The following is a 24,572-nucleotide window of genomic DNA, read 5'->3' on the forward strand; positions in this document are numbered from 1 at the left end:
AAGAATCCTGAGCGGCACTGCATTGTAATGGACAGGGCGTATCAATTAGCATCAGCTGAACGTCCTGTTCGTCTCGTCCCTTATTGTCATTAAAAAAAAGCTCACAGGCAATGCGACTATATATTATAACTAGCTGACCCGGCAAACGTTGTTTTGCCATATAAATTATTTTAGAGTTAGACCGTTTCTAGGACATTGCAACATTACTTTATTTTTCTAAAATAAACGTAGCCTAAGTTACTCCTTATTACATCAGCTACCTGCCAATAAATGACAGACAGACAGAAAGACAGACAAAAATTGTAAAAAATGTTATTTTGGTGTATGTGTACCGTATATATATTCATAATATCCAATTTTTATTTATATGTATAGATAATTCACACAATATTTTTATAAATTATAGCCTATATGTTATTCTGGTGTGTATGCTATATTATTGTAGTTTCATCAAAATCCATTCTGTAGTGTTTGCGTTAAAGAAGTTCAAACATACATCCAGACATACAAACTTTCACATTTATAATATTATTAGGTATATTATAATAGTTTAATTTCAGAAAGAAGATGATGCTGCCGCCATTTACAGTTATCTTTCTGATATTTCCAAGAAACATTCTGGACTTTATTGCTCAAAATGTGATGTCCGTCGTAAATTCCCTAGGAATTATCTGGATCATATAAAACGCTGCTCGAATGTGGTATGTATTGAAATGACTTGTATAGAGTTAAAATAGCTATTTTTTTTAAATTTTGATGATTTTTTTTATTTTTGAATTATTATTAGTGTCTTGACAACATCGATCAAATATGTATTAGATTCAGCCTCCCATAAACATCTGCACTACTCGAGACTACAAAATTATCAAAATGATATAAAAGTAGTTTAAGAAAAGTCAACCTTATTGAGGTCAGCTAACGTTTAGTTTCCTTTAGTGCTCTCAAACTATTTTAGGTCAAGAGACATGATTAATTACATACCATATATTATATACTTTTAGGAAATAAGATCAAAAGGTTTTTTTTAACAATTGAGAAATTTAAATACAACCAACTAAGAATTCACAAACAAGCCAACATCTAATTAATTAACTTTAATTGAAATACATCAATTTGTCTTCTAACAATAAATTTTAAAATATCACAGTGACTCATATTCTAACAGCAATTGGGCAGAGTACCTAACGACCTAACTAGTCAACGGTTGCAGCGGAAATGTGTCGACGCTAGGGAGACATCACCTTTCATAAATGTCTTCACCCTGTCCACCTCTTTTCTTTGTCGTATCCCCTCAATTCGAGATCACTCCTCTAACTGCCGCTGTATTAGCATACTTGGCGTCGATATATCGAGCGACGTTCAGTTCCGTGGTCACTTGGAAGAGAAGGCCAAACTGGCCTCAAAAAAGCTTGGTGTACTCAGTAAGGCGAGACAGTACTTCACTAAAAGCCACCGCCTGCAACTTTATAAGGCGCAAATTCGGCCTCACATGGAGTACTGTTCTCACCTCTGGGCGGGTGCTCCCCAGTTCCAGCTTCTTCCATTTGACCGCATACAACGAAGAGCGGCTCGAATAATTGACGATCAAGTCATCTCCGATCGGTTTGATTCTCTAACATTGCATAGAGATGTGGGTTCTCTCTGCATCTTCTACCGCATTTATCACGGGGAGTGCTCAGAGGAGCTGTTCGGGTTGATTCCAGCGGCCGAAGTCCACCACCGGACATTACGTGCAAAGTACCATCCGCATCACATAGACGTCTGGCATTCCACAACCGCGCGTTTTGTTCGAAATTTCTTGCCTCGGACAGCCACTTTGTGGAATCAACTACCGGCAGCGGTCTTCCCGAAAAGATACGACTTAGGGACCTTCAAGAAAAAAGCATACTCCCACCTTAAAGGCCGGCAACGCATCTCTTGACACACCTGTTGTTGCGGATGTCCATGGGCGGTTGCCTCACCTCTCCCCATCCCGTGAGCCTCTTGCCCGTTTGTCCCCTCTCATATAAAAAAAAAACCTTCACTGTCAACACTGTGTAAAACCGTTAATTTAAATTATCGACTAAGTTACGTAACGAGTACAGAGAAATTTTCCGTCCGGGCGCCGATCGGTAAATAGGCTGTCAACCGCCGCTTCACGGTATTTATTATACGGTATCGTAACAGTTGTGACGTCACGAACTTAATAGCAATAAAAAAATAAAAATTATTTAACCCATTTCTTATTTTAAAGTGATAAGCCTCACTTCTGGGATTAATTATACAAATTGAATTTGTAACCAAAATTTATGAACGATGCGGGACTTGAACTCGAGAAGTCGCGGTTTCCTAATATGCAAATATTGGGGGTAGAACAGGTTACTATGAACTTTAAAGTAGATCCTGTAAATGAAGCCACAACCTGAGTGTTTAACAACGTAAACCAAAATTTGCGACCCATGCTTACTCGAACTCGGCTCAGTTAGAAAGAGTTAAAAATGTTAATCTGGCAATGAAAAACGTTTTCTGAAGGTAATGCCGAAAATTCGCAGTTTATTATTTGATGTATTTAGATTGGTATTTTACACACCTTTAGTGCCGTTTACCTGCCAAAGCCACTGTAACCCAAACTCCATAATGGTCCATCGTTCTTACCTGTGTTGGGAGCATGCGCTGACAAACTTTAGGCTTTTATAATATAACGTTGGTCTGGGGTCCACGGGCTCTTGCTCTATTCAGATCTGTGGTCTTCGAATGTTGAAAATGTAAAGGAGAGTATTTTGAAAAGCAATTAACATAATATTTTGGTTATAACATGTTGTTTTTTTAAGTTAAGCAAACTTTTAGTGTGACCTACGTAAATGATATAAGCGTATTTGATTGAAGGCTGATAAAAAATTGAAAGTGCCAAAGTATGTCCATCATGTTTATACCTCTTACGTCGATCTGTATATTTAAAATATGTACTTACAGAGTATTGAAATGAATTTAAACAATGTATCGAAGGAGATTTTGTTGGTTGAAGCGGAAGATTCATTGATGGTAATGTGCGGCGTATGTGGAAAAGAGATGGAGAATTTTCAATGGATCACACATATTCAAGCAGATCATAGATACTTAGCTTGGAAAGATGGAGATACACCGTTAGTGAGTCCCATTAATTTTCATAATTTCGCTATTGTAAACATTCATATAATGATAATTAAACTCCAGGAACGTTGTATTTTCTAGGACGTCAATGATTCAATGCAAGTTAGATCACATCTTGAGACAATCCTTGAACAACATGAACGATTGCTTTGTCCCAATTGCAAGGAAATGAAACATAATGTTAACAGCTACCTGGAACATGTGGAAAATTGTCAAATCGGCAATGACGATGGTGTACAAAATCCACAAGGTATGTTTATAAGTTACATAAAAAAATAGATTGATGCTGAAATGGCATTCTCATTAAGCTTAACCTTATCCTAAGAGGTGGTTAGTACTTTTGTGTCATTTTAACCGACTTCAAAAAAGGAAGAGGATCTCAATTCGACGATTTTTTTATTTTACTTCAGAACTTTCGACTGGGTGATTTTGATGATTCTTTCTTTAATTTGAAAGCTGGTGCTTCCTGTTTGGTCCCATTTTTCTCCAGTTCTGACAATGGCATTCTTAGAGAAAACCATATGTCTTAAATTTGCATTCAGTATGTGCGCGACAAATGGACGAATAACTTCAATATTACGCAAACCGATTTCGTTGTTTCTTTTTTTATTGGATACGTCAAGGGTAGTTTGATAAGAGTTTGGTTAGGATCTGATTATGGAATCCATGACAAAGTAACGAAACTCTTCAATTCTTAGGCGGAAAATAACAATACTCTGCCGAATTTTATATGCTATCCGAGTCACCTACCGTAACGTGGTTATGGTCGAGTAATAGTCATAGTCAAATATGATGACCAACGAAACTCCTTAACGGCTTACCATAAGTTCAATTCTGTCTCTAAACAAATTGCAATGTTCTTACGTTCGTTGCTGCATTGCAACATGATGCAAGGGCCGTGTTTAATTTTATTAAAATTGCATAATAAATATTTACAGATATTTTCGTGTGTGCTATTTGCGGTGCTAAAGGAATGCAGAAAGATTGGAGAAGCCACGCCATCAATAGTCACTATAATGTTGCCTGGTATGTGGGCGGCGATCCTATTGTGAGTTGAATTTATTTATTTACATATTAAAGGATTTTTTTTTTTAATTTAAAAAAAAATTTTTTTTTTTTCAAATTTTAAAATTTTGTTTTTCAAATTTTATTTGTGTACTAATCCTAGAAGTGAGGGTTATCACTTTAAAAACATAACATATTGTTTAGATTTACAAGAGCGACATCTCAAGTCAATTTCCTAATATGCAAATATTGGGGTTGAGCAGGTTATCAACTGTAAAGTAGATCCTGTAGATGAAGCCACAACCTGAGAGTTGAACAAAGCCAACAGAATTTAATAACGAGGCGGAACTCGAACGGTTAGCTCAGTTGGTTAGAGCACCGGCACGGAACGCCGGAGGTCGTGGGTTCGAATCCCGCATCGTTCATAAAATTTTGTTTTTCAAATTTTATTTGTGTATTAATGCTAGAAGTGAGGGTTATCACTTTAAAAACATAACATATTATATTAAAGGATACGTAGGTTAAATAACACATGCACATCCTCATACTGTTTTGTTCAATTTCCTATTTTAAGTTGTATAGCCTACTTGAAAAAATCTTTAATTTTCTTCTTAGGGTGCCATCTTCTTCTTATTTTTATGAAAAAGAGGGACAAAAGAGCGTACGGGTCACCTGGTGTTAAGTGATCACCGCCGCCCACATTCTCTTGCGACACCAGTAGAATCGCAGGAGCGTTGCCGGCCTTTAAGGAAAGGATGGTCCTATTTCCGTGAGACAGTAATGTGTAAGCATTATTGTATTTCGGTCTGAAGGGTGCCGTAGCTAGGGAAATTACTGGGCAAATGAGACTTAACATCTTATGTCTCAAGGTGACGAGCGCAGTTGCAGTGCTGCTCAGAATTTTTTGGATTTATAAGAATCCTGAGCGGGACTGCATTGTTATGGGCAGGGCTTATCAATTGCCTTCAGCTGAACGTCCTGCTCGTCTCGTATTTTCATAAAAATAAGGTGTACGCGCTTTTTTGAAGGTACCCATGTCGTATCGTCCCGGAAACACCTCGCAAGGAAGCTAATTCCACAGCTTTATAAGAGTAATTATTAATTATGTCTGTTTCACTTCAATTGTAATTTTTGCAGGATCTTAAAAGTCCACCTGAGGTGGAGAAGTATCTGAAAGAGTATAAAATGTTGAAGAATAATACATTGCGATGTCTCAACTGTGGTACAACTAGAGCTTCTTCCCTCGGGTTTTTCGCTCATGTTGTGTGTTGTGGGAAAACAGAAGAGGTTAGTTAATATGTAGATAGAATTTAAAAAGATATACTGCAGCCTATTTTTTATAGAATTTAAATAGTTATACTGCAGCCTATTTTTTTTATGGAAAAGGAGAACAAACGAACGTACGGGTCACCTGGTGCTAAGTGATCACCGCCGCCCACATACCCTTGCAACACCAGAGGAATCACAGGAGCGTTGGCAGCCTTTAAGGAAGGTGTACGCACTTTTTGTGTAAGTCCCCATGCAATACCCATCACCTATTTAGAATTATTGTTATTTAGATTACCTGTTTTTTTGGAATGTCTAGATAGGGCAATAGGAAACCTCACTAAAGTGCATTAAAATCATGATGAAAATGCAATAAACGTAAATAAAATAAGAATGTTAGAGTGTCGCCGTGTTTCTGTCACTCAGTCACCTCGTATGGCTTCTGACGTCACGTTGACACAAAAAAAAACACACCTGGCTTCTATATTATTGAAGATATTCCAAATTATTCACATAATTGTTTAAAAACTAAGTCTGTATCTACAAACATAATAAAACAAATATTTAAGCATCATGCCTAATCACTTCAACTTTAAGGATAAGTGATTGAGTTGTTCTTTAAGAGAAAATTTGACGAGACATGTTAGATGTCCACCTGGTCGTAAATGATACAACCTTATGCCTATTACTAATGTCGGTCAGGTCATCCTGTGCAGAGAAGCCTTCCACTGCAAACAAGTGTATTGTTGTCTCTTTTATACACAGTTTTAGATAACGTATTGATATTCATTCTGAAATACGGAATCTGAGAGTGTAATATTTAGGCGGGAAGAAGTAAATCCTTCCAATTAATTATGTTTTCTCTTTATTTCGAGCTTTTCTTCGATTATAGTGGTAAATTACCAGTGGAAGGCTCTTTTGCACAGGATGCCAGCTAGATTATGGGTACCATAACGGCGCCTATTTCTGCCGTGAACCAGTAATGTGTAAGCATTATTGTTTCGCTCTGAAGGGTGCTGTAGCTAGTGAAATAACTGGGCAAATGAGACTTAACATCTTATGTTTCAAGGTGACGACGCAATTGTAGTGCCGCTCAGAGTTCTTGGGTTTTTCAAGAGACCTGAGTGTCACTGCATTGTATCAATTACCATCAGCTGAACGTTCTGCTCGTCTAGTCCCTTAGTGTTAAAAAAAGTTCATTCTCTGCTGACAGCAATATCACATCTACTGGTGTATCTGCATTGTTGCATCGGTAATGACTGACACAAAGTATTTATGTATTAAATAATGTTAAACAATTTGTAGGAGATTGACATGTACAAATTTCCGTGCGACTTATGCGACCAAAAGTATTTGGGTGTGTACAAATACCAACATATGGGGATGCATAAACAACAGATGTTTGCGTTATCCAAGAGGGAAAAGATAGAAGAGAAGGTATGTGAAGAACCAACGAATGAAGGAAAACGACGGGCCGCTAAGAGGTAAATAAATAAGTACTTACAGCGGCAGAACGAAAATTTATTAAAGTAGGCGCTACTTTGCGGAAATCCATAATCATCTGATAGACTGATCAGTCTCGTGCCAGATTTTGGCGAGTCAACACGTCATGAGGATGTAGAGGCGAAACACGTGTCGAATCGTTTAAAGACAAATATTGGCGGAATTAACACTACAGAAAACTCAAATCATTTTGATAGCCACAGAACGGACAAAGACTCAAATTATTTTTTTTAGGGACTGTCACATTACACACACATTTATATTGATATTTCATACAGATTGTTTTGTATTGTTCTGGTAGGTTCGTGTAATAATTACAGTGTACACAGCACTCATACTATAAAATTTATTTATAATACTGATACACGTGTAAACGTTACAACTTAACAATAATTATTATACTCTAATAAAATTGCCGCGCGGATTTATTCTTCCCCTCTGACGCATCACTTCGCGCATCTAGTTCCCCGCGGAGCGAGAAGTTTTTTATTTTAAAGTATTCAAATTGATGTAGTAAGTTATCCTTAAGAGAGAGAGATACGCCATCACGGATTTTTCTGTAGACCTAAATAAGATATACAATTCCACCATACATTATTTTGTTATATCTCAAAGGGTTTAGACAGCGTTTTCGTTGAAAGCTCCTAGGCTGCTTTTTTTTTCCCCCGATATCTCCAACAAATATCGTTTATGTATACAAAAACAACAAATTATATACAAAACCTTCCTCGAGAGCCACGGTATCCATTGGTGAAAAGAGCATGAAAATCGGTGCAGTAGTGTTTGAGTTTATCGCGAACAGACAGACGCGGGGACAATATGAGGGGTTAAAGTATGAATTTTCCGAATATCATTTAAGTGTACCCGTGACATTACAATGTCTCTAAAACCAGGACGTAAAATTGTAAGAAATTAAGTCGATTGACAATCTACCGTTTTATTATAATTTCCACAGACATGGATCGAAATAGATGCCGCGAGTGTATATACTTCGCGGGTCAAAAAGACGACAAAAAGAGGAGCAATGCTCTTCCTTTGACTCTTTTATTTTACTTTTTATTATGATTTATAATACATTGCCGATTTTAGTAATAAGCAATACCGACTATTGATGTACTTAAAACGTCAACTAATGATGAGTTGAGTGGCTAAACGTCAGGCTCGATGCACTGGCATTTTTAACGACGTCACAGTAGGTACAAAAAAGGGCACGCTTGGTTTTCATACAGACGGAGGGATTTGCGTTATCTACTTGGATCTATGTCTGTGATAATATCACTATTGAAATTATAATATCATGGGTTTGACAATTTACCTACGACATATGAACATATACATTGTTATTAAGTACTATTTTAATTACTTTTGACCCAGTTTTGAGCTATATTTTCTAGAGCCTTATGTACAATGATTAGCCCATGGCCAAAGTCCATATTTATATATATGTTTTCTTTTGTTTCAGGGCAAGCACCATTATTGAGAGCTTGACTACGGAGGTAAAAAGTTATTTTATATTGTGTCTAAACTATTGAGATTGCGATTGAACGTATCACTGAATCCATGATGTACTTATTTCATACATGGCACTGACGGAGTCAGCTTCTACTAGTAAATGCACTTTGAAGTATATTATCAGCTTCATGGAAGATGTTGGTCTGTAGTAACGGTCTCATGGTCTTCGAAGGATCATTCTCATAATTTAGATGTGTGCTTGTTCCTGCAGAAGTTTCACGGAGCTTTCAGCCACGTCCAACCACACTGTGGAATGAGGTTTCGTGCACGATGTTTCCTTCATTATCAGTACACGAAAACCTTTCTCAAAAACCGGCAAGGCTCTTGTGAATCTCCTGGTGTTGCAGGAGATTCCACACACACACACTCCCTCTCACTCGTTCTCCTGCGCCGAAAACTGTCTTCAAACTAGAGCAGGTGACCCATGCGCTTGTTTGCCCTCCTATCAGTCCGCGGGAACATCAGCTGTCCTATAAGCCCACATAAAAAATTCGACATAACGTTATAAATTACTTAATACTCGTCATCATCATCATCAGCCGGAAGACATCCAATGCTGGACTCCCCCAAAGATACGACGATCGGTCCTGCGCTGCCCTCACCTAACGTATTCCGGCGATTGACCTCTTGACCAGATCATTGGCCCATATTGGCCCCCCGCCTACCAATACTGAGTATTACGGTACGTGGTCGCCATTCGAGGACTTTACTGCCCCAACGGACATCTGTCCGTCGAACTATGTGCCCTGCCCACTTAATACTCATAAGTTCATGAATATGGTGCTAACAATACATACTATTTAAATGAAAACCTTGTTGACTGACAATCAAATATTTTAAAGGATTTGAAGAGTGAAGAAGAAGTGTACGACTCAGACACGTCCGTGGAACTTGGAGAACTTAGTGAGGAGGAATCTGTCGATACCGACGTTGACTCGGCCGTATCTGACCAGGAGCAGATCGAAAATCAGAAAAAGGATAAAAACAAAAGTCAGCATGCGCGTATGTACAAACGAACTCTTATTCTCTGTTTCACTTGTATATCAATGATATTGTGAATAAGTTTTCTGTGCAAGAATAGCTTTACATAATCTGTGTTATTTATAAATGTGACGTAAAGTTATTCTAAATTTAAAACTTTTTGTCTTTATCTTACCTTTGTACCGCTGGGAGATTTCTTTTTTAAAAATGGAGTAACTTTTTTCTTCAAAAGTATTCTTTATTTTACAACTTTTTTGTTACTAATAAAATTAACCTGACGTTGACATATGATTGTTACAATACAGTTATTCAAGTTGTCATTACCTAGACTATTGATTCAAATATTTTATACACAGAAGCACAAAAACAATATTTTAATAAATTGGAACTAAAATATTTTCTTTTCATTTAATGTCGTCATACAAAACAGAGATTATAGAGGTATTCTGTGTAGTTTATATTATCTATGTTAACACTTGCCGTTGGTGTGATCGATAGAAATAAAATCAATTTTAAACTCGTGTTCTTTTTTAGGAAAACAACGCTTTTATAAAATATTATTATTAAATGTGGAAAATTTCACTTAAACTACTATCTTCCGGGATGGCATTTGATTACTCCATATTTTTTGTGTATTATCTTTTCAATTATATTTTTAAAATTAATTAAACGTAAGCACCTTTAATATTTCACAGATACGAAAGTGAACAATCAACGGATACCTTTTGAAATCATTAAGCCACATACATATATTGAGCACGCTGCTAAAGAATTGTAAGTAAATCGTTTATTTTACAATATGAAAACGATTTCAATGTTATTTCTAATAACTTTTAAGGTTTCAATTCGGCGCGTGTTTCGCCTCTACACGAGACATCTTCAGTAGATGTTGACTCACCAAATTCTGGAACGAGACTTCTTAAGGAATGTTACTTACTACTTACGCGTGGAATTGGAAATCTTAGTGGAATTAACACTCAACAAAACTTATAATATTTGGATAATTGAGCGCCTTTTGTTTCCGAAGCGGTAGTAGTATCTAGAAGTTATTAGAAATGACATCAAAAAGAAATCTAAAGGAATCAATTTTGAGAAAATAAATGCTTTTTTTGCCTTTTTATGCCTTTTTTATATAAATAGCTGACCCGACACAGTTGACAGACGTTGTTCTGTTTATAATAAATAAAATAATGTTTTTATATGAATGTGTCAATAATATATCATAACATCAAAAATTACTTCGTAAAATATGCACCCTGCTGTCGTAATGAAATTGTTTCACAGCAGAACTGTCAAGCCGTGCGTCAATAAATTCTCTCATAGAAATTATGTATGGACACAACAAAGGAAAAACAAATTTGTTGTTTTTATTTAATTTAGCAGCATTTTCCTATTTATTCACCTTTTAAACCTTCTCTGGACTTCCACAAATAATTCAAGACATAAATTTGCCAAATCTGTCCAGCCGTTCTCGAGTTTTAGCTTGACTAACGAAAAGCAATTAATTTTTATAAATATAGATATATATTTTCTAAACTTTCAGTGAAGATACGCATTACACGTTGGACACACTATTTCCACAATGGCTGAAATGTGAATGCGAGGAAGTTTCATTTGATAACCTGAGCTTATACATGCCGCCATTAAAAGAATCTTGCAACATAATGCAAGATAAATGGACAAAGTTTAGCTTATTTGAAGCAAGAATGGCAAAGGGTACGTTTTTAACATCTCATATTTTCTGCATTCAAATCGGAACATACTTTTGTAAGATATTCAAAGTTGGGTCGTAAATATTCAATAAGTTTTTTTTGTACTGGAAAATAATCATCAAACTACCACATATGTGATAGTTTCATATAAAATATTTCAAAAATCTTGCTCAAAATTGAAAGTGTATCAATGTAGGTGGTGGGTAGTAAGATGTGCGAAGTCTCGGAAAAGCGATTTATGAACAAAATTGTGAATTGAATGAAATCTGTCAATAGTTTGCTATTTTTGGGATATTTTTTGGTTATTTCTCCCTCATGAATGTGTTCATTAATAGTAACTGATAAATGAATTTTAGTTTGGTGATTTTAACGAAACGGTGTATTTTTACAAATTACATTTAATTTTAAATAATAATATCTAATCGATTTTAAAACTAATGTAACTTAAGAATATATCCTGTGACGTTTGTAATTATTTTTACTGATATGTAAAGTTGTATTGAATTGTTAATATTTGTAGGTATCACTTTGTTTGTTGGTGCCAGCATTAGGAGTGTCTGCTGGGTGCCGTCCCGCTCTGATTCCAATGAATCAAACCATTACCTGGTTGTGAATTGTCACAGAACGATCGACGTGCCCCGGATCGACGCCGATCAAATCTGTGCTCATCCCAGCATGATACAGATTTGGAATTTCAAAAGAATGCACGAGTAAGTACCTTATATATCTAATAGTATATTTCACTAGGAAAAAAATATGCATTTGAATTGTAATCGATAAGTCCTAAGAACAGGGTCCCAACAAGTCCTTGTCTTCGCTAGTTTTTATTTAACTATTGCTAATTGGAAATGTTGCATAAAAATAAAAAAAGATACCATATAAGTAACTAACTGACCCGACAGACGTTGTTCTGTTCATAATAAAAAAAAACTCTTGCGGATGGAATTTTGGAAAATCCGTTCTTACCTCTACTCGGTGAAAAGAATATTCCTACCAATTTTCAAGTCTTTAGTTCTAATGGTTCCAGAGATATCGTGATGAGTGACTATCTACGTGGAAATCTCTTATATATATATATATATAGATTATGTAATTAAATAATTGATATTATAATGAGGAGTATTCTTATGTGCTAAATAGTTTTATCTACTTCGTCAGTATTGACTTCAATCTGTCTAGGCAGAGATAAAACGCAACATTCCCAATATTTATGACAATTGTTGACTAGACTGGGAAATTCGATAGTGACTTGCGTATGTGAAGTCGCAAACAGTGTCGAATTTTCATTTGCGGAGTGCGCACGAAAAGCATCTTACACTCAAATATATGTCAGTAATGGAATAAGTTTGTCCTTATGTTCTTGAGGGTGCAAAAAGACATACAGACAAACATTTCACAATACGCAGAATTAGTGTCAGTGAGTCGTAAATGTTCAATTCAATTCAATTTCTTTATTTGCGAATTTGGGTGATATACAGGTGTTGAATATAAACAAAAATATATGAGCAGCCAAACTCTGCTTAATTACAGCATGCAACATTAAAAAAAATATTACTATACTATTATATAATGTTCTTCATATTATCATCTAAGTGTCGAAAATCTAAATGACAAAAAAACTAAATAGATGTCAAAAACAATATTTATAATAGTTAAAAATTGTCCGTAAGGTAATCACTGATTGTATAGTATGTCTTATCTATTAGGGACATTTTTAACTTTTTTTTAAAATTCGGGATCTCCTCCGTTTCTATAATAACCCTGGGTAAGTGATTATATAAACGAGGCTCAGCGCAGAAGAGGTTTTTTGTAAAATGGGCACAATTACTGGGTGGCTGTTGGAGCTCAATGGCATGTCTTTTGCTCTTCGTCTTTCGTCGTGTTCGAAGTCAGTTATGGTACATGAATACAAAACATCCTGTTTATGTCGTTAAGGAAAAGTACACGCGTGAAAATACTAAAAGACACATTCGCATAAAATAGTCTGGTATAGATGACTGATGTTCAGTTAAGTGGTCACTTGGAAGTGTTAGCCAAATAAGCCTCTTAAACGCCTTTGGCGGAACAATACTGCACTCGAAGGCACTGTCTGCAACTATATAAGGAATAAAATCGTACGCACAACGAATAATATATTCTCGCCGCTTACAACTAAGAGCGGCTTTAATTATTGACTATCAGCTCAAATATTCATACAGCGTAGTCTTTTAGATAGGGATAGACCCTGGCGAGGCTGGTCGTCATGGCATGCAACTCCTGGGGAAACTCTTTGAATCATTAAGATCTTAAAAAAACATAATCTATGTCGACGACCGAATTCTATGGTAACAAATTTATTTTTTCATAATGTCTATTTATATCAATTATAATCTTAAAGATCATTAAAGGCATAAAAGGCATTTATTTTCTCAAATTTGATTCCTTTAGAATTCTTTTTGATGTCATTTCTAACATACTAAATACTACTACCGCTTCGGAAACAAATGGCGCTCTGAGAGAGAAGAAGCTTTGTAAGAAACTCTACCAGCATTCTTTTTTTGCGCTCTTTTTAATGAAATTTCCACTAAGATATTCACCTATGGTGCAGTAGGCATAAGCTTCTTAAGAAGGTAACTGTTTCAGGAAACCAGAGTTTGTATTTGGGTTAGCACATGACTATGGCACCGTGTGGCGGATGGACTGGTGTCCGTCGGGTGCACGGGAACAGTTTCCGGAAAATAACGAAATTGGATTTAAACGACTCGGTTTATTAGCCGTCGCCTGTTCAAATGGGTCAGCGTATATTTTCTCTGTGCCATATCCTTGCACTGTGGTGAATAAGTAAGTTTCAAACGTTAAATATTATTTTATACATTTTTTTTATTTACTTTTTTATTTTTATGAAAATACGGGATGAGACGAGCCGGACGTCTTCGTCTTCAGCTGGTAATTGATACATCCTGCCCATTACAATGCAGTGCCGCTCAGGATTCTTGAAAAGCTCTTAAATTCTGAGCGGCACTACAATTGTGCTCGTCATCTTGATACAACAAGATGTTAAGTCTCATTTGCCCAGTAATTTCAATAGTTACGGCGCCCTTCAGACCGAAACACAGTAAAATTTACACATTACTGCCTTACGGCAGAAATAGGCGCCGTTGTGGTACCCATAATCTGGTCGGCATCCTGTGAAAATCCCACTGGTAAAATTTAAATTATAAGAATTGTGATGGCGAAATAAAAATAATATAAAATACACCTTAAATTTTTTTACTAAATTAATTTCAATATTATGTTTTACAGTATTAATAAAGTTTACAAACTAAAGCCGGTAGCAGAATTACGTTTGAATAGAGGTACAGTTCAAAGGAGTCAGGCGACTGCCATCAATTGGTCCCATGTGAGTATATCTTAATATATTATATAAATTACGTGTGTTTGTCCGCGATGGACTCCTAAGCCAGGCCGCTAAATAATTGTAAGAAATGAAGTCGATTGACAATCTACCGTTTAATTATAATATCACTAGTGAAATTATAATATCACGACTTTGACAATATACCTGCGACATATATACTAACTAGCTGACCCGACAGATGTTGTTCTGTAGATAATAAAAAAAATACTGTTTTATAGGAATTTGCCAATAATATTTCAAAACATCAAGAATTATTTCGTAAAAATGCTCCCTGTTGTTATAATGAAATTGTTCCACAGCAGAACTGTCAAACCGTGCGTCACTAATTTCTCTCATAGAAAATATGTCCATACAAAACAAATATTGAAAATAAAAATAATTATGAATCGAAATAAAAACTATCCTATCTCTCAAGTTGGACCAAACTCCACTCCATGAAGTAATCCCCATTAAAATCCGTTCAATTAGTTTAGGAGTCCATCGCGGACAAACAACTTGTCACGTAATTTATATGCATTAAGATATCTAAAACAAAGGTTCCCCCTTAAGGTTTTTAGTATTTGTTATAGCGGCGGCAGAAATAAATCATTTGTGAAAATTTGAACTGTCTAACTATCACGGTACCATTTTTACCCTTTAAAAATACAACATAATAAACTATTATAATTATGTATATGTATTGGAAATATTATTCTATTTGAATTATAAAATAGCAACTTACTGATTATGAAGAAGAAGACTGGAACAATTCACAAACTTTGTACACTTATTCTAACTCGACCACTCTATTTGACGCCCACCAATACCTGACTCAGTAACGGTCTCATTGCTAATTTTTGTTTTAAACTGTCGCTGGATCTGTTTCGAGACGAATTCTAATGTGTCTCGGACTTCATTGGCTATTAAAATTAAAGGAAAATAGACCATAGACAAAATAAGAGTCAAAACTGGGTGAGGGAAAAGCGTGAAATACGTCACCGATGTTACTGTATGTGTAAAACTGGTTACTTAGGAGTGAGGAGATTTCGGAGAATTAAATCCATAAATATTACTTGGAAAAATCTAAATAACATTATGTATTTTTATTTTTTGATATTCAGGGAAAGGGTCACACCAATTTAATGGTCGGGTATTCGAATGGGATGACAGCGTTTTACAATCTAGAAGATGATTCACCACTACTCAAGTTTTCAGAGAACGGTGTCGACGTGTACTATCCTTATTATGACAGTATGGCTCACAACTCTTGTGTAACAGGTTTGTTGAATTCTTATATTAAGTAAATAAAAAACCTTAGCAGAATTTCACACATATTTATGCTGAGTGAAATTTTCACGTGTACATAGATGGCAAAACCACTCAAAGGAGGCTTATTTTGATGAGAATTAAAATCAAAATGAAATAATTTGGAAGAAGTACCTATAAATGAAATATTTACATCATTTGGTAGTGTTTCTAAGTAGGATCGAATCACGAGAAGAAATATCATTTGATAATAATCATTTGACGATGACATTTCCTATCACAATTCGATCATTATTAAAAAAAATAAACATCCCGAGTTACGCAGGCCCAACACGGCTAAACCTGCATACGTTGCCACCCCGTACCTCGACGGAGTGCTGATCGAGCACCCATTGTCTTTTACATTTCTTTAGCTTAATTATAATATTGTTTATTCAGTCTTGTTCCAATTTTTCTGTGAGTAACATTAAATATTGTTAAATAAAGTGCTTTTTAAAAACTTAATTCCCGACGCCCGATACATAACTGGCGCAGTCGAGTAGTCTCGCGGTAGCTTCTTTTCGTCGGTATAAAATCTTCCGAGTGTAAAGTAGCTGTGGTTTTCGAGCCGCTAAACCGCAAGAATTAAAGAACCTCGTCGGTCGTTGGGACATCATCATCAACGCGCACGAAAACCCGGAACATTGGGAATTCACGCGCTGGGCAAGACTCGACAGCAGATGCAGATGCTGATTTGGTGAGTACTCTCGCTATTCAAGTATCCTGCTATATCTTCTGTCCTAGTATTATATATATTTTATTATAAAAGTTAAAGAACGTTGCGTAAAGCTAATATCGCTAAATAACGGGTTACACTTACTTAGTGACAAGAAAGGTGTATCTAGGTGATAATTACCGAGTATTAGAACAATAGTGTAATCCGAAACGCAATGTCTTTCAATGAATGTGATAAGGATTTTAAATTCCTTGCCGATTTATTACCACGGTATGATGGGAACCCAAAGTTATTAAACTTTTATATTAGAGAAGTAGAAAATATTATACAACTTTTAAGTGAACCCTCCCGGGTTCACCCGGCATTTATATGTTTAATAAAAAGTAAGTTAGGAGGTGTCGCTATTGATGCGATAGCCTACGAAGAGTCGTTAATAACGTGGGAATCCATTAAAAACGCTCTAATTAGACGTTTAGGAGAACCGCGCAACGAAATCCAGGTGATGCAGGAGCTCACGCGGACCCGTAGGAATAAATACGAAGATGCGGAGACATTTGGCAAACGACTCCGTGAGTTGTTAGATACTCTTTACTCGGTCGGTAAACACGGAGACCGTTCGTACTATGAGGAAATGGTTATAGAGCAATATACTAATCAATTAGATATCAATGTTTCGTTAGGAGTTAGAATAAGTAAACCGTTAACATTAGAGTCAGCAATTATGGCAGCAAGGCAAGAAGAGGCTAGGCTCGCTCACAGTAAACCTTTTTATAACGGGTCACTTACTTCCCATTTTAAGCAAAAGGATGCCCCTAGAGTTTCGCAACAACGGAATATTCCATCAAGGAATTTTATAGGGACGCAACCTCAGCACCACCAGCCTTCAAATATCGTAAATCGTCAAAATATGTCTATACCCCCTACACCTAATTTCAAGAGAAACTCAGGTAATTTTAGGAATAGTAACAGCGCGAATTTTAGGCAATTTAATGTACCGCAAAGACAGGTAACACCTAAAATAAGTTCCGATGTTACTATGCGGTCCGTGAATAAACCGGATACGCCCCAGTATGCTGCTCAGAACGTTTTCTATACTCAAGGTCAACCAGTATTATATGGCAATGAATGCCATAGCAACTACAATGAAGGTGAGTACCCATATAATGTAGTACAGGAACCTGAAGAGGAGTACCAGCAGGATTTTCCTCAAACCCAGGAGATGCCAGACCAGACCTAGTGAAAATAAACTTGTTGGTCAGGGATTATCTCCCTTACATAGAAATACCCGAATTAGGAGGTAAGTTTCTTATTGACACTGGAGCAAGCCGAAGTGTGATTGCTTCAGATGCTATTTTTAATACGTATTATGAACCTTATGTGGAATATCAACCTTTTGAAATATCAACGGCTCATAGCGTTTCTCGTCATAATTATGTAATAAACCTACCCTTACCACCAATTTTTAATATTAATCTTAGTCATAAATTTCTTATATTTGATTTCGATCCAAAATATAGAGGTCTTATAGGTTGTGACTTATTGAGGTCACTAAAAAGTACAATAGATTTAAATAAAAATATATTGCGCACATCGGCGGTAGATATCCCGATGTACCTAAATAAACCAATTAGGAAAATTAAAATAGGTCCTAAATGTGAAAAATTGGTTCATGTGAAAACACATCACATCGACGGCCAATATTTACAAGAAAAACTTTATTGGTCGGAAGACTTAGAGTCACCCGCAGCCTTTGTGACGGTAAAAAATGGTTCCTTCAGAACCACGGTTATAAACTATAATAACGAAAATAAATTTATCCCAGTTGTAACCAATATTAAGTTAGAAAAATTATCCGAAAATCTTGAAGTAAGTAAAATAAATACGTTAAAAGTAAATCCAGATGTGGACAAAATATTAAAAGAAAATTTAAATCAAATACGTACAAATCACATGAATGAGGAAGAAAAAAGGGAAATAACAAAAATATGTTATCAATATCGTGAAATTTTCTATTCAGAACACATACCCTTAACTTTCACTCATGCTGTGAAACACGAACTAAGATTGACAAATAACAACCCCATCTTTGTTCGTAACTACAGACAAGCCCCTAAACAACGGGACGAAACAAAGAAACAAATTGATAACTTATTACGACAAGGTATCATAAGAGAGAGCATATCACCTTGGTCGTGTCCAACTCATATAGTACCGAAGAAACCAGATGCGTCCGGTAAAGTTAAGTGGCGTCTTGTTATAGATTATAGACGTCTTAATGATAGAATAGTAGAAGATAAGTATCCCTTGCCTAATATACATGACATACTTGATAGGTTAGGAAGAGCCCAATACTTTACAACATTAGATTTAGCTAGTGGGTACCATCAAGTGGAAATGCACCCTAATGATATAGAAAAGACAGCATTCTCTACAGAGAGAGGGCATTATGAATTTTTAAGAATGCCCTTTGGCTTAAAAAACGCACCAAGTACGTTTCAGAGGCTAATGGACCATATACTTAGAGGCCTTAGCAACGTTTATACGTACCTTGATGACGTAATTATAGCTTCTACATCCCTTCAGGAACACATTGACAAACTTAGACAGGTATTTGATAGATTTAAAACTCATAATTTAAAAATACAACTTGAAAAATCTGAATTTTTACAAAAACAAGTGAACTTTTTAGGGCACGAACTAACGGACGAAGGTCTTAAACCAAATAAAGACAAAATAAAAGCCGTATTAAACTTCCCATTGCCCCAAAATCAAAAAGAAATAAAAGCTTTTCTTGGACTTGTAGGATACTACAGGAAGTTCATAAAAGATTTTGCTAAACTTACAAAACCAATGACACTTTGTCTAAAGAAACAAAGTAAAGTTACACACAACGCTGAATTTATTGATTCTTTTAATAAATGTAAACAAATCTTAACAAATGCCCCAATCTTACAATATCCAAACTTTGATGAACCTTTTATATTGACAACAGATGCATCAGACGTAGCTCTTGGCGCGGTTTTATCCCAAGGAAAAGTGGGATCGGATAAGCCGGTAGCCTACGCATCACGTACGCTTTCCGACACAGAATCGCGTTATTCGACTATTGAAAAAGAATTGTTAGCCATTATATGGGCAACAAAATATTTTAGACCTTATCTATATGGTAACAAATTTACAATTTACCCAGACCACAGACCACTCACTTGGCTTATGTCATTAAAAGACCCTAATTCTAAGTTAACTCGCTGGCGTCTAAAGCTTGCTGAGTATGATTATAACGTAATATACAAAAAAGGACGTCAAAACACTAATGCAGATGCATTATCTAGGGTTAAAATTTTCCATAATAGCATAGATTCCTTAGCTGTAAATTTTGACGATAATTACGACGATAATATAATAGATAGAATTTTTGAAAATGCACGTAGAGAAAACGAGATGGAGCAATCAGCCCAAAATAATGTGGAAGAACCTGAACCATCCACAAGTAACATTAACTTACCAGTACCTGTACTCTCTCAGGCTGAATCAGACAGCATGAGTGCAGTCACAATTAGTGAGAACCAGTTAATAAGTACAAATCATACCCAACCTGATAATGAAAATGCAGGCATACCAATACTGACAGACGCAATAGACAGACAATTGAAGCAATTTCACATACGATCAACCCCTGGTTTCGAATATAGAGTCGATAATCGCTCTACAAACTCTAAAACAGTCATCAAAGATGTTTTTATTCCAATTATTAATACGGAACAGGAAATTATACGTTTCTTAAAAGAACACACTATAGCAGGTAGAATATTCCATTGCTATTTCTATAATGAAGAGCTATACTTGGCCTTTTCTAGAGTATATACTACAATCTTTAACGATAGAGGCCCTAAATTAATTAGATGCACAACTCGCGTCACTTTAGTTGAAAATAAAAATGAACAACAAGAATTAATAAAGAAATACCACGAAGGAAAAACAGCCCATCGAGGTATTCAAGAGACACATAAGCAGTTACACCGAAATTACCATTGGCCTAACATGTTACTTACGATTCAAAGATATATTAACCAATGTGACATATGTCTTAAAGCAAAATATGAACGAAATCCATTTAAACCAGCTTTATCATTAACTGATACACCCAGAAAACCAATGGAACACCTTTACATGGATCTGTACTCGACAGGAGGAGTTACATTTCTAACTATAATCGATAATTTTTCTAAATTTGCTCAAGCTATTCCCATCAGTGCATGTAGCAGTGTTCACGTAGCAGACGCACTGTTACAAGTCATATCGACATTGGGACTTCCACACCAAATCACAACAGACTCAGACACAAAGTTTGATAATGATGTAATCAAAGAAATTTGTGCATTACATAATATTCATATACACTTCACAACACCGTATAACCCTAATTCTAATTCACCAATAGAACGGTTACACTCAACTCTTTCAGAAATAATTAGAATTCAAAAGATGACAAATAAAGATGACACAACTGAGACAATAATGAAATACGCACTCATTGCGTATAATAACACTATACACTCAGCTACAAATTACACTCCACATGAAGTACTATTCGGACACACAGCATCACGAAACCCTTTAGAAATTTACTATCCCAAAGAGTTTTACCAGGATTATGTAATAAAACACAAAATGAACACCGAAGCCGTACAAGAATGCATAGCAGCTCATATGTCAAAGAACAAGGAGGCTGTCATCGCCAAGCGCAACCAAAACGCCGAAGAAATTGCGCTCAAGGTAGGTGAAATAGTATATAAGCAAGTAGCTAAGACAGCAAGAAATGATAAAACTAAGCCCGTATTTAAAGGTCCGTATAAAATTATTCATCTTCACCCTAATAACGTATTGGAGATTATAGGTAACCACCCTAACTCAAAATCAATCAGAGTACACTTCAAGCTTCTACGAAGACCTCATCTTGTTTCAGGATCCTCATCTCAGGAGCAATCGTGCTCACAACAACCGCCGACGTAACGCTTGTCCCTATAAATGATGAGAACGGAATCCTTTTGCTTAAACAGGGTCAAGTACTACGACAAGTCGATTATTTTAATCTTGCATGTGTCTATAATGTCACGTATCTACATTTAACATCAATTAAACTTTTATCTTTATTCGAGAGTGTTAAAGCTGCCGAAAAAGATACATCAATTGGAGACATACATAGATCGTACAAAGATCAAATAGCACATAGTTTATCTCTTATAAGTAAGAAAATTAGTTTTATTATTCCGCACATTAATAGAAGGAAGAGAGGCCTTGTAAATGGTTTAGGCTCTATAGTAAAATCAATCACAGGAAATTTGGATAACGATGATGCACTTAAATTCGAAGCAGAAATTTCTAATATTCATAATAAAGTAAATAATATCGCGAGCACCCAGGGCAAATCCCTGATACTTGCCGAAAATACCATTAAAGAATTTAGCCATCAAATTGAGAAAATAAATTTAAATCAAAATAAATTGCTTCTAACCATCCAAAATCAATCACGGATTAGCGATAAGATTGCCAACCATTTACATTTCTTAGAGATATACGTAGAAATAGATTTTAGCTTACAAATTATTTTAGATAGACTAGAAATTTTAGAAGACGCAATGACGTTTGCGCAATTAGGAGTAATGCACCCCAGTATTATAAGTCCATACAACCTTTTAAATGAAATTTCATTAATTCATAAAAAACATAAGTTTTTGCCAGTAGCAGATATAAGTCTAAATAAGATTCATGAGTTCGAAAAATCTATAAAAGTAAAATCATATAGTACGGAACATTCTTTGACTTTTATCTTAGAAATCCCTTCCATTGATTCTAATATATATGACCTCATCCACATGTACTCCATTCCTAACTCGTTAAACCTAACTATTATTCCAAAATCCAAATACCTAGCACTTGGTAGCGATGAGTACGAATACCTGGAAGGCAAATGCAGAACAATCAACGGAAACACGCAGCTCTGCGAGATGTCCAACACAGCATCCACGAGGGCATCAGAAGATTGTATTATATCGCGAATTCAACACCGCACGTCAAACTGTACATACGCGAAATTGCAAATTAATAAAAGTATAGTGCAGAGGATCAAGGACAATACTTGGATAATTGTCCTGAGAGAAGAAACAGTCATCCACATCAAGTGTTTAGCAAAATCTACATACAAAAAGGCTTCAGGTACATTCCTACTTACCCTTACAGAGGAATGCCAAGTTGAGATACTGAATAAAACATTAAACTCAAACCGCAAAGAGATTACATTTAATGAAGTTGTTCCACTACCTAGAAATATTGAAAAGAGTGTACCAGTACAGTATCATATAAAATTGGAAAATATAGAACTGGACAACCTGCAGCACCTTCTGGAGACAGCCCAAGACATATCTGTCACGGAGAAACCACACTGGACCACCATGATGGCAACACCAAGTTGGACTACCCTTATCCTATATGGCTTGCTGATTGCTGTTGGAGTCACAAGGATCATTAGCTGGAGGAAGTCGCATGCAGCCAAGGACACCGCTGTACAACACAGTGAGGACACTGTGGGAAGCTGCCGGGTCAGCTTCCAGCTTAAGGAGGGAGGAGTTACGCAGGCCCAACACGGCTAAACCTGCATACGTTGCCACCCCGTACCTCGACGTAGTGCTGATCGAGCACCCATTGTCTTTTACATTTCTTTAGCTTAATTATAATATTGTTTATTCAGTCTTGTTCCAATTTTTCTGTGAGTAACATTAAATATTGTTAAATAAAGTGCTTTTTAAAAACTTAATTCCCGACGCCCGATACATAACTCCCGCGAAGATTTTTTTTTTAAATTCGGGATGTTATTGGTTTTACTCTGTTTCTCGAAAATCGAGTTTTTATCAGATCTCGATGTTTTAAGGTCCTAGAAAGCTTCCCTGACTATTACCACGATAATGTTACAGACATTGTGTGTGTATGTATGCTACCATTCGAAAGGGCTTGACTAAACTGAGATTTTTAATACAATTTGGACAATTCAAAAAAATTATAAATGTTTTTTTTGGAATAGTTTTAAACGGATTTACCGATCGACTGAAAACTGCGTGAAAATCGGTTTATTCATTCAAAAGTAATTGCAGTTATAAATTTATAATATAGGGTTTTACTTAATTATTATTAGACTATTATCAGACTTTTGAGCTTTTACTAATTAACAGTTAAAGTTTTGGCCTGCTATGTCCACTTGAAAAATCACCTCTTAGTCGATAACGTATCTGACTGTTGAACGTTGGGATGATATGTTATCTAAAATTTGTATGTAAGTGTAACTTAAGCACATTATTTCATTATTTTCACTATAAAATTAAATAATGGGAGATGCGCTAAATTTTTTTAAATTTAATAAATAATCAAATATCACCATGAGCGCTAATTTTCTAAACTAAGTAACTACTTAGTTTAGAAGTTTCTAGAAGAAGAACTCGAATTCTAGAACTCTGACTAGAGTATCTTATCTTAAATTATGTAAGCCCCAAAATATTTCAATGCTGCAGTTTATGTAATTCCTTTATGTTTTTGTTTATGTCTTTAACGGCTGTTCCCAATATTCAGTCTATTTGCGGTTGTGGCCTACTTGAGATAAAAAATCGTAATTATCGTTGGCTTTTGTGTTACCATAAACTTTTCGACCGTAACTCATTTTATATACTTAGATTATAATTTAGCTGACATGTACATACGTATATAAGCCCCTAAATAAATAAAGAAAAAAAAAACTCATTTATAAACGCTGTCTGTCAATGGGAGGACGTACCTATAGCTTACCAGCGATATAAGTTTGTATGGAAATTGCAGTTCATGCGTCTTAATATAGGGCGATAAGAATGACTTATCGGTTATATTGGGACAACTTCAGATTATTGACAGCTAATTACTGACAGTAGAAGGTAGTAATTTATCTTGGCGAATCTTTGGCGTTGCGCAGAGATGTGGGTGTCTCTCTGCATCTTCTACCGTATTTATCACGGGGAGTGCTCAAAGGAACTGTTCGGGTTGATTCCAGCGGCCAAATTCCACCACCGGACATTACGTGCAAAGT

The 24,572-nt window shown here is 35.8% G+C and overlaps 1 protein-coding gene across 1 annotated transcript in view; it reads left to right on the forward strand.

The window, feature by feature from the left end:
* LOC126972665 (uncharacterized) overlaps positions 1 to 24,572 on the forward strand; it is a 73,105-nt gene that overhangs the window by 40,615 nt on the left and 7,918 nt on the right. Inside the window, exons 23-36 of the mRNA XM_050819546.1 lie at positions 561 to 701; positions 2,953 to 3,122; positions 3,211 to 3,379; positions 4,068 to 4,177; positions 5,272 to 5,421; positions 6,706 to 6,884; positions 8,366 to 8,399; positions 9,258 to 9,417; positions 10,092 to 10,170; positions 10,940 to 11,112; positions 11,629 to 11,818; positions 13,731 to 13,928; positions 14,391 to 14,487; positions 15,606 to 15,762. Of these exons, the coding sequence (XP_050675503.1) occupies positions 3,226 to 3,379; positions 4,068 to 4,177; positions 5,272 to 5,421; positions 6,706 to 6,884; positions 8,366 to 8,399; positions 9,258 to 9,417; positions 10,092 to 10,170; positions 10,940 to 11,112; positions 11,629 to 11,818; positions 13,731 to 13,928; positions 14,391 to 14,487; positions 15,606 to 15,762 (1,681 nt within the window). The 5' untranslated portion in view covers positions 561 to 701; positions 2,953 to 3,122; positions 3,211 to 3,225. The remainder of the gene's footprint in view (positions 1 to 560; positions 702 to 2,952; positions 3,123 to 3,210; positions 3,380 to 4,067; positions 4,178 to 5,271; positions 5,422 to 6,705; positions 6,885 to 8,365; positions 8,400 to 9,257; positions 9,418 to 10,091; positions 10,171 to 10,939; positions 11,113 to 11,628; positions 11,819 to 13,730; positions 13,929 to 14,390; positions 14,488 to 15,605; positions 15,763 to 24,572) is intronic.

The sequence above is a fragment of the Leptidea sinapis genome, chromosome 27 (genome assembly GCF_905404315.1).
Source record: "Leptidea sinapis chromosome 27, ilLepSina1.1, whole genome shotgun sequence".
Taxonomy (NCBI): domain Eukaryota; kingdom Metazoa; phylum Arthropoda; class Insecta; order Lepidoptera; family Pieridae; genus Leptidea; species Leptidea sinapis.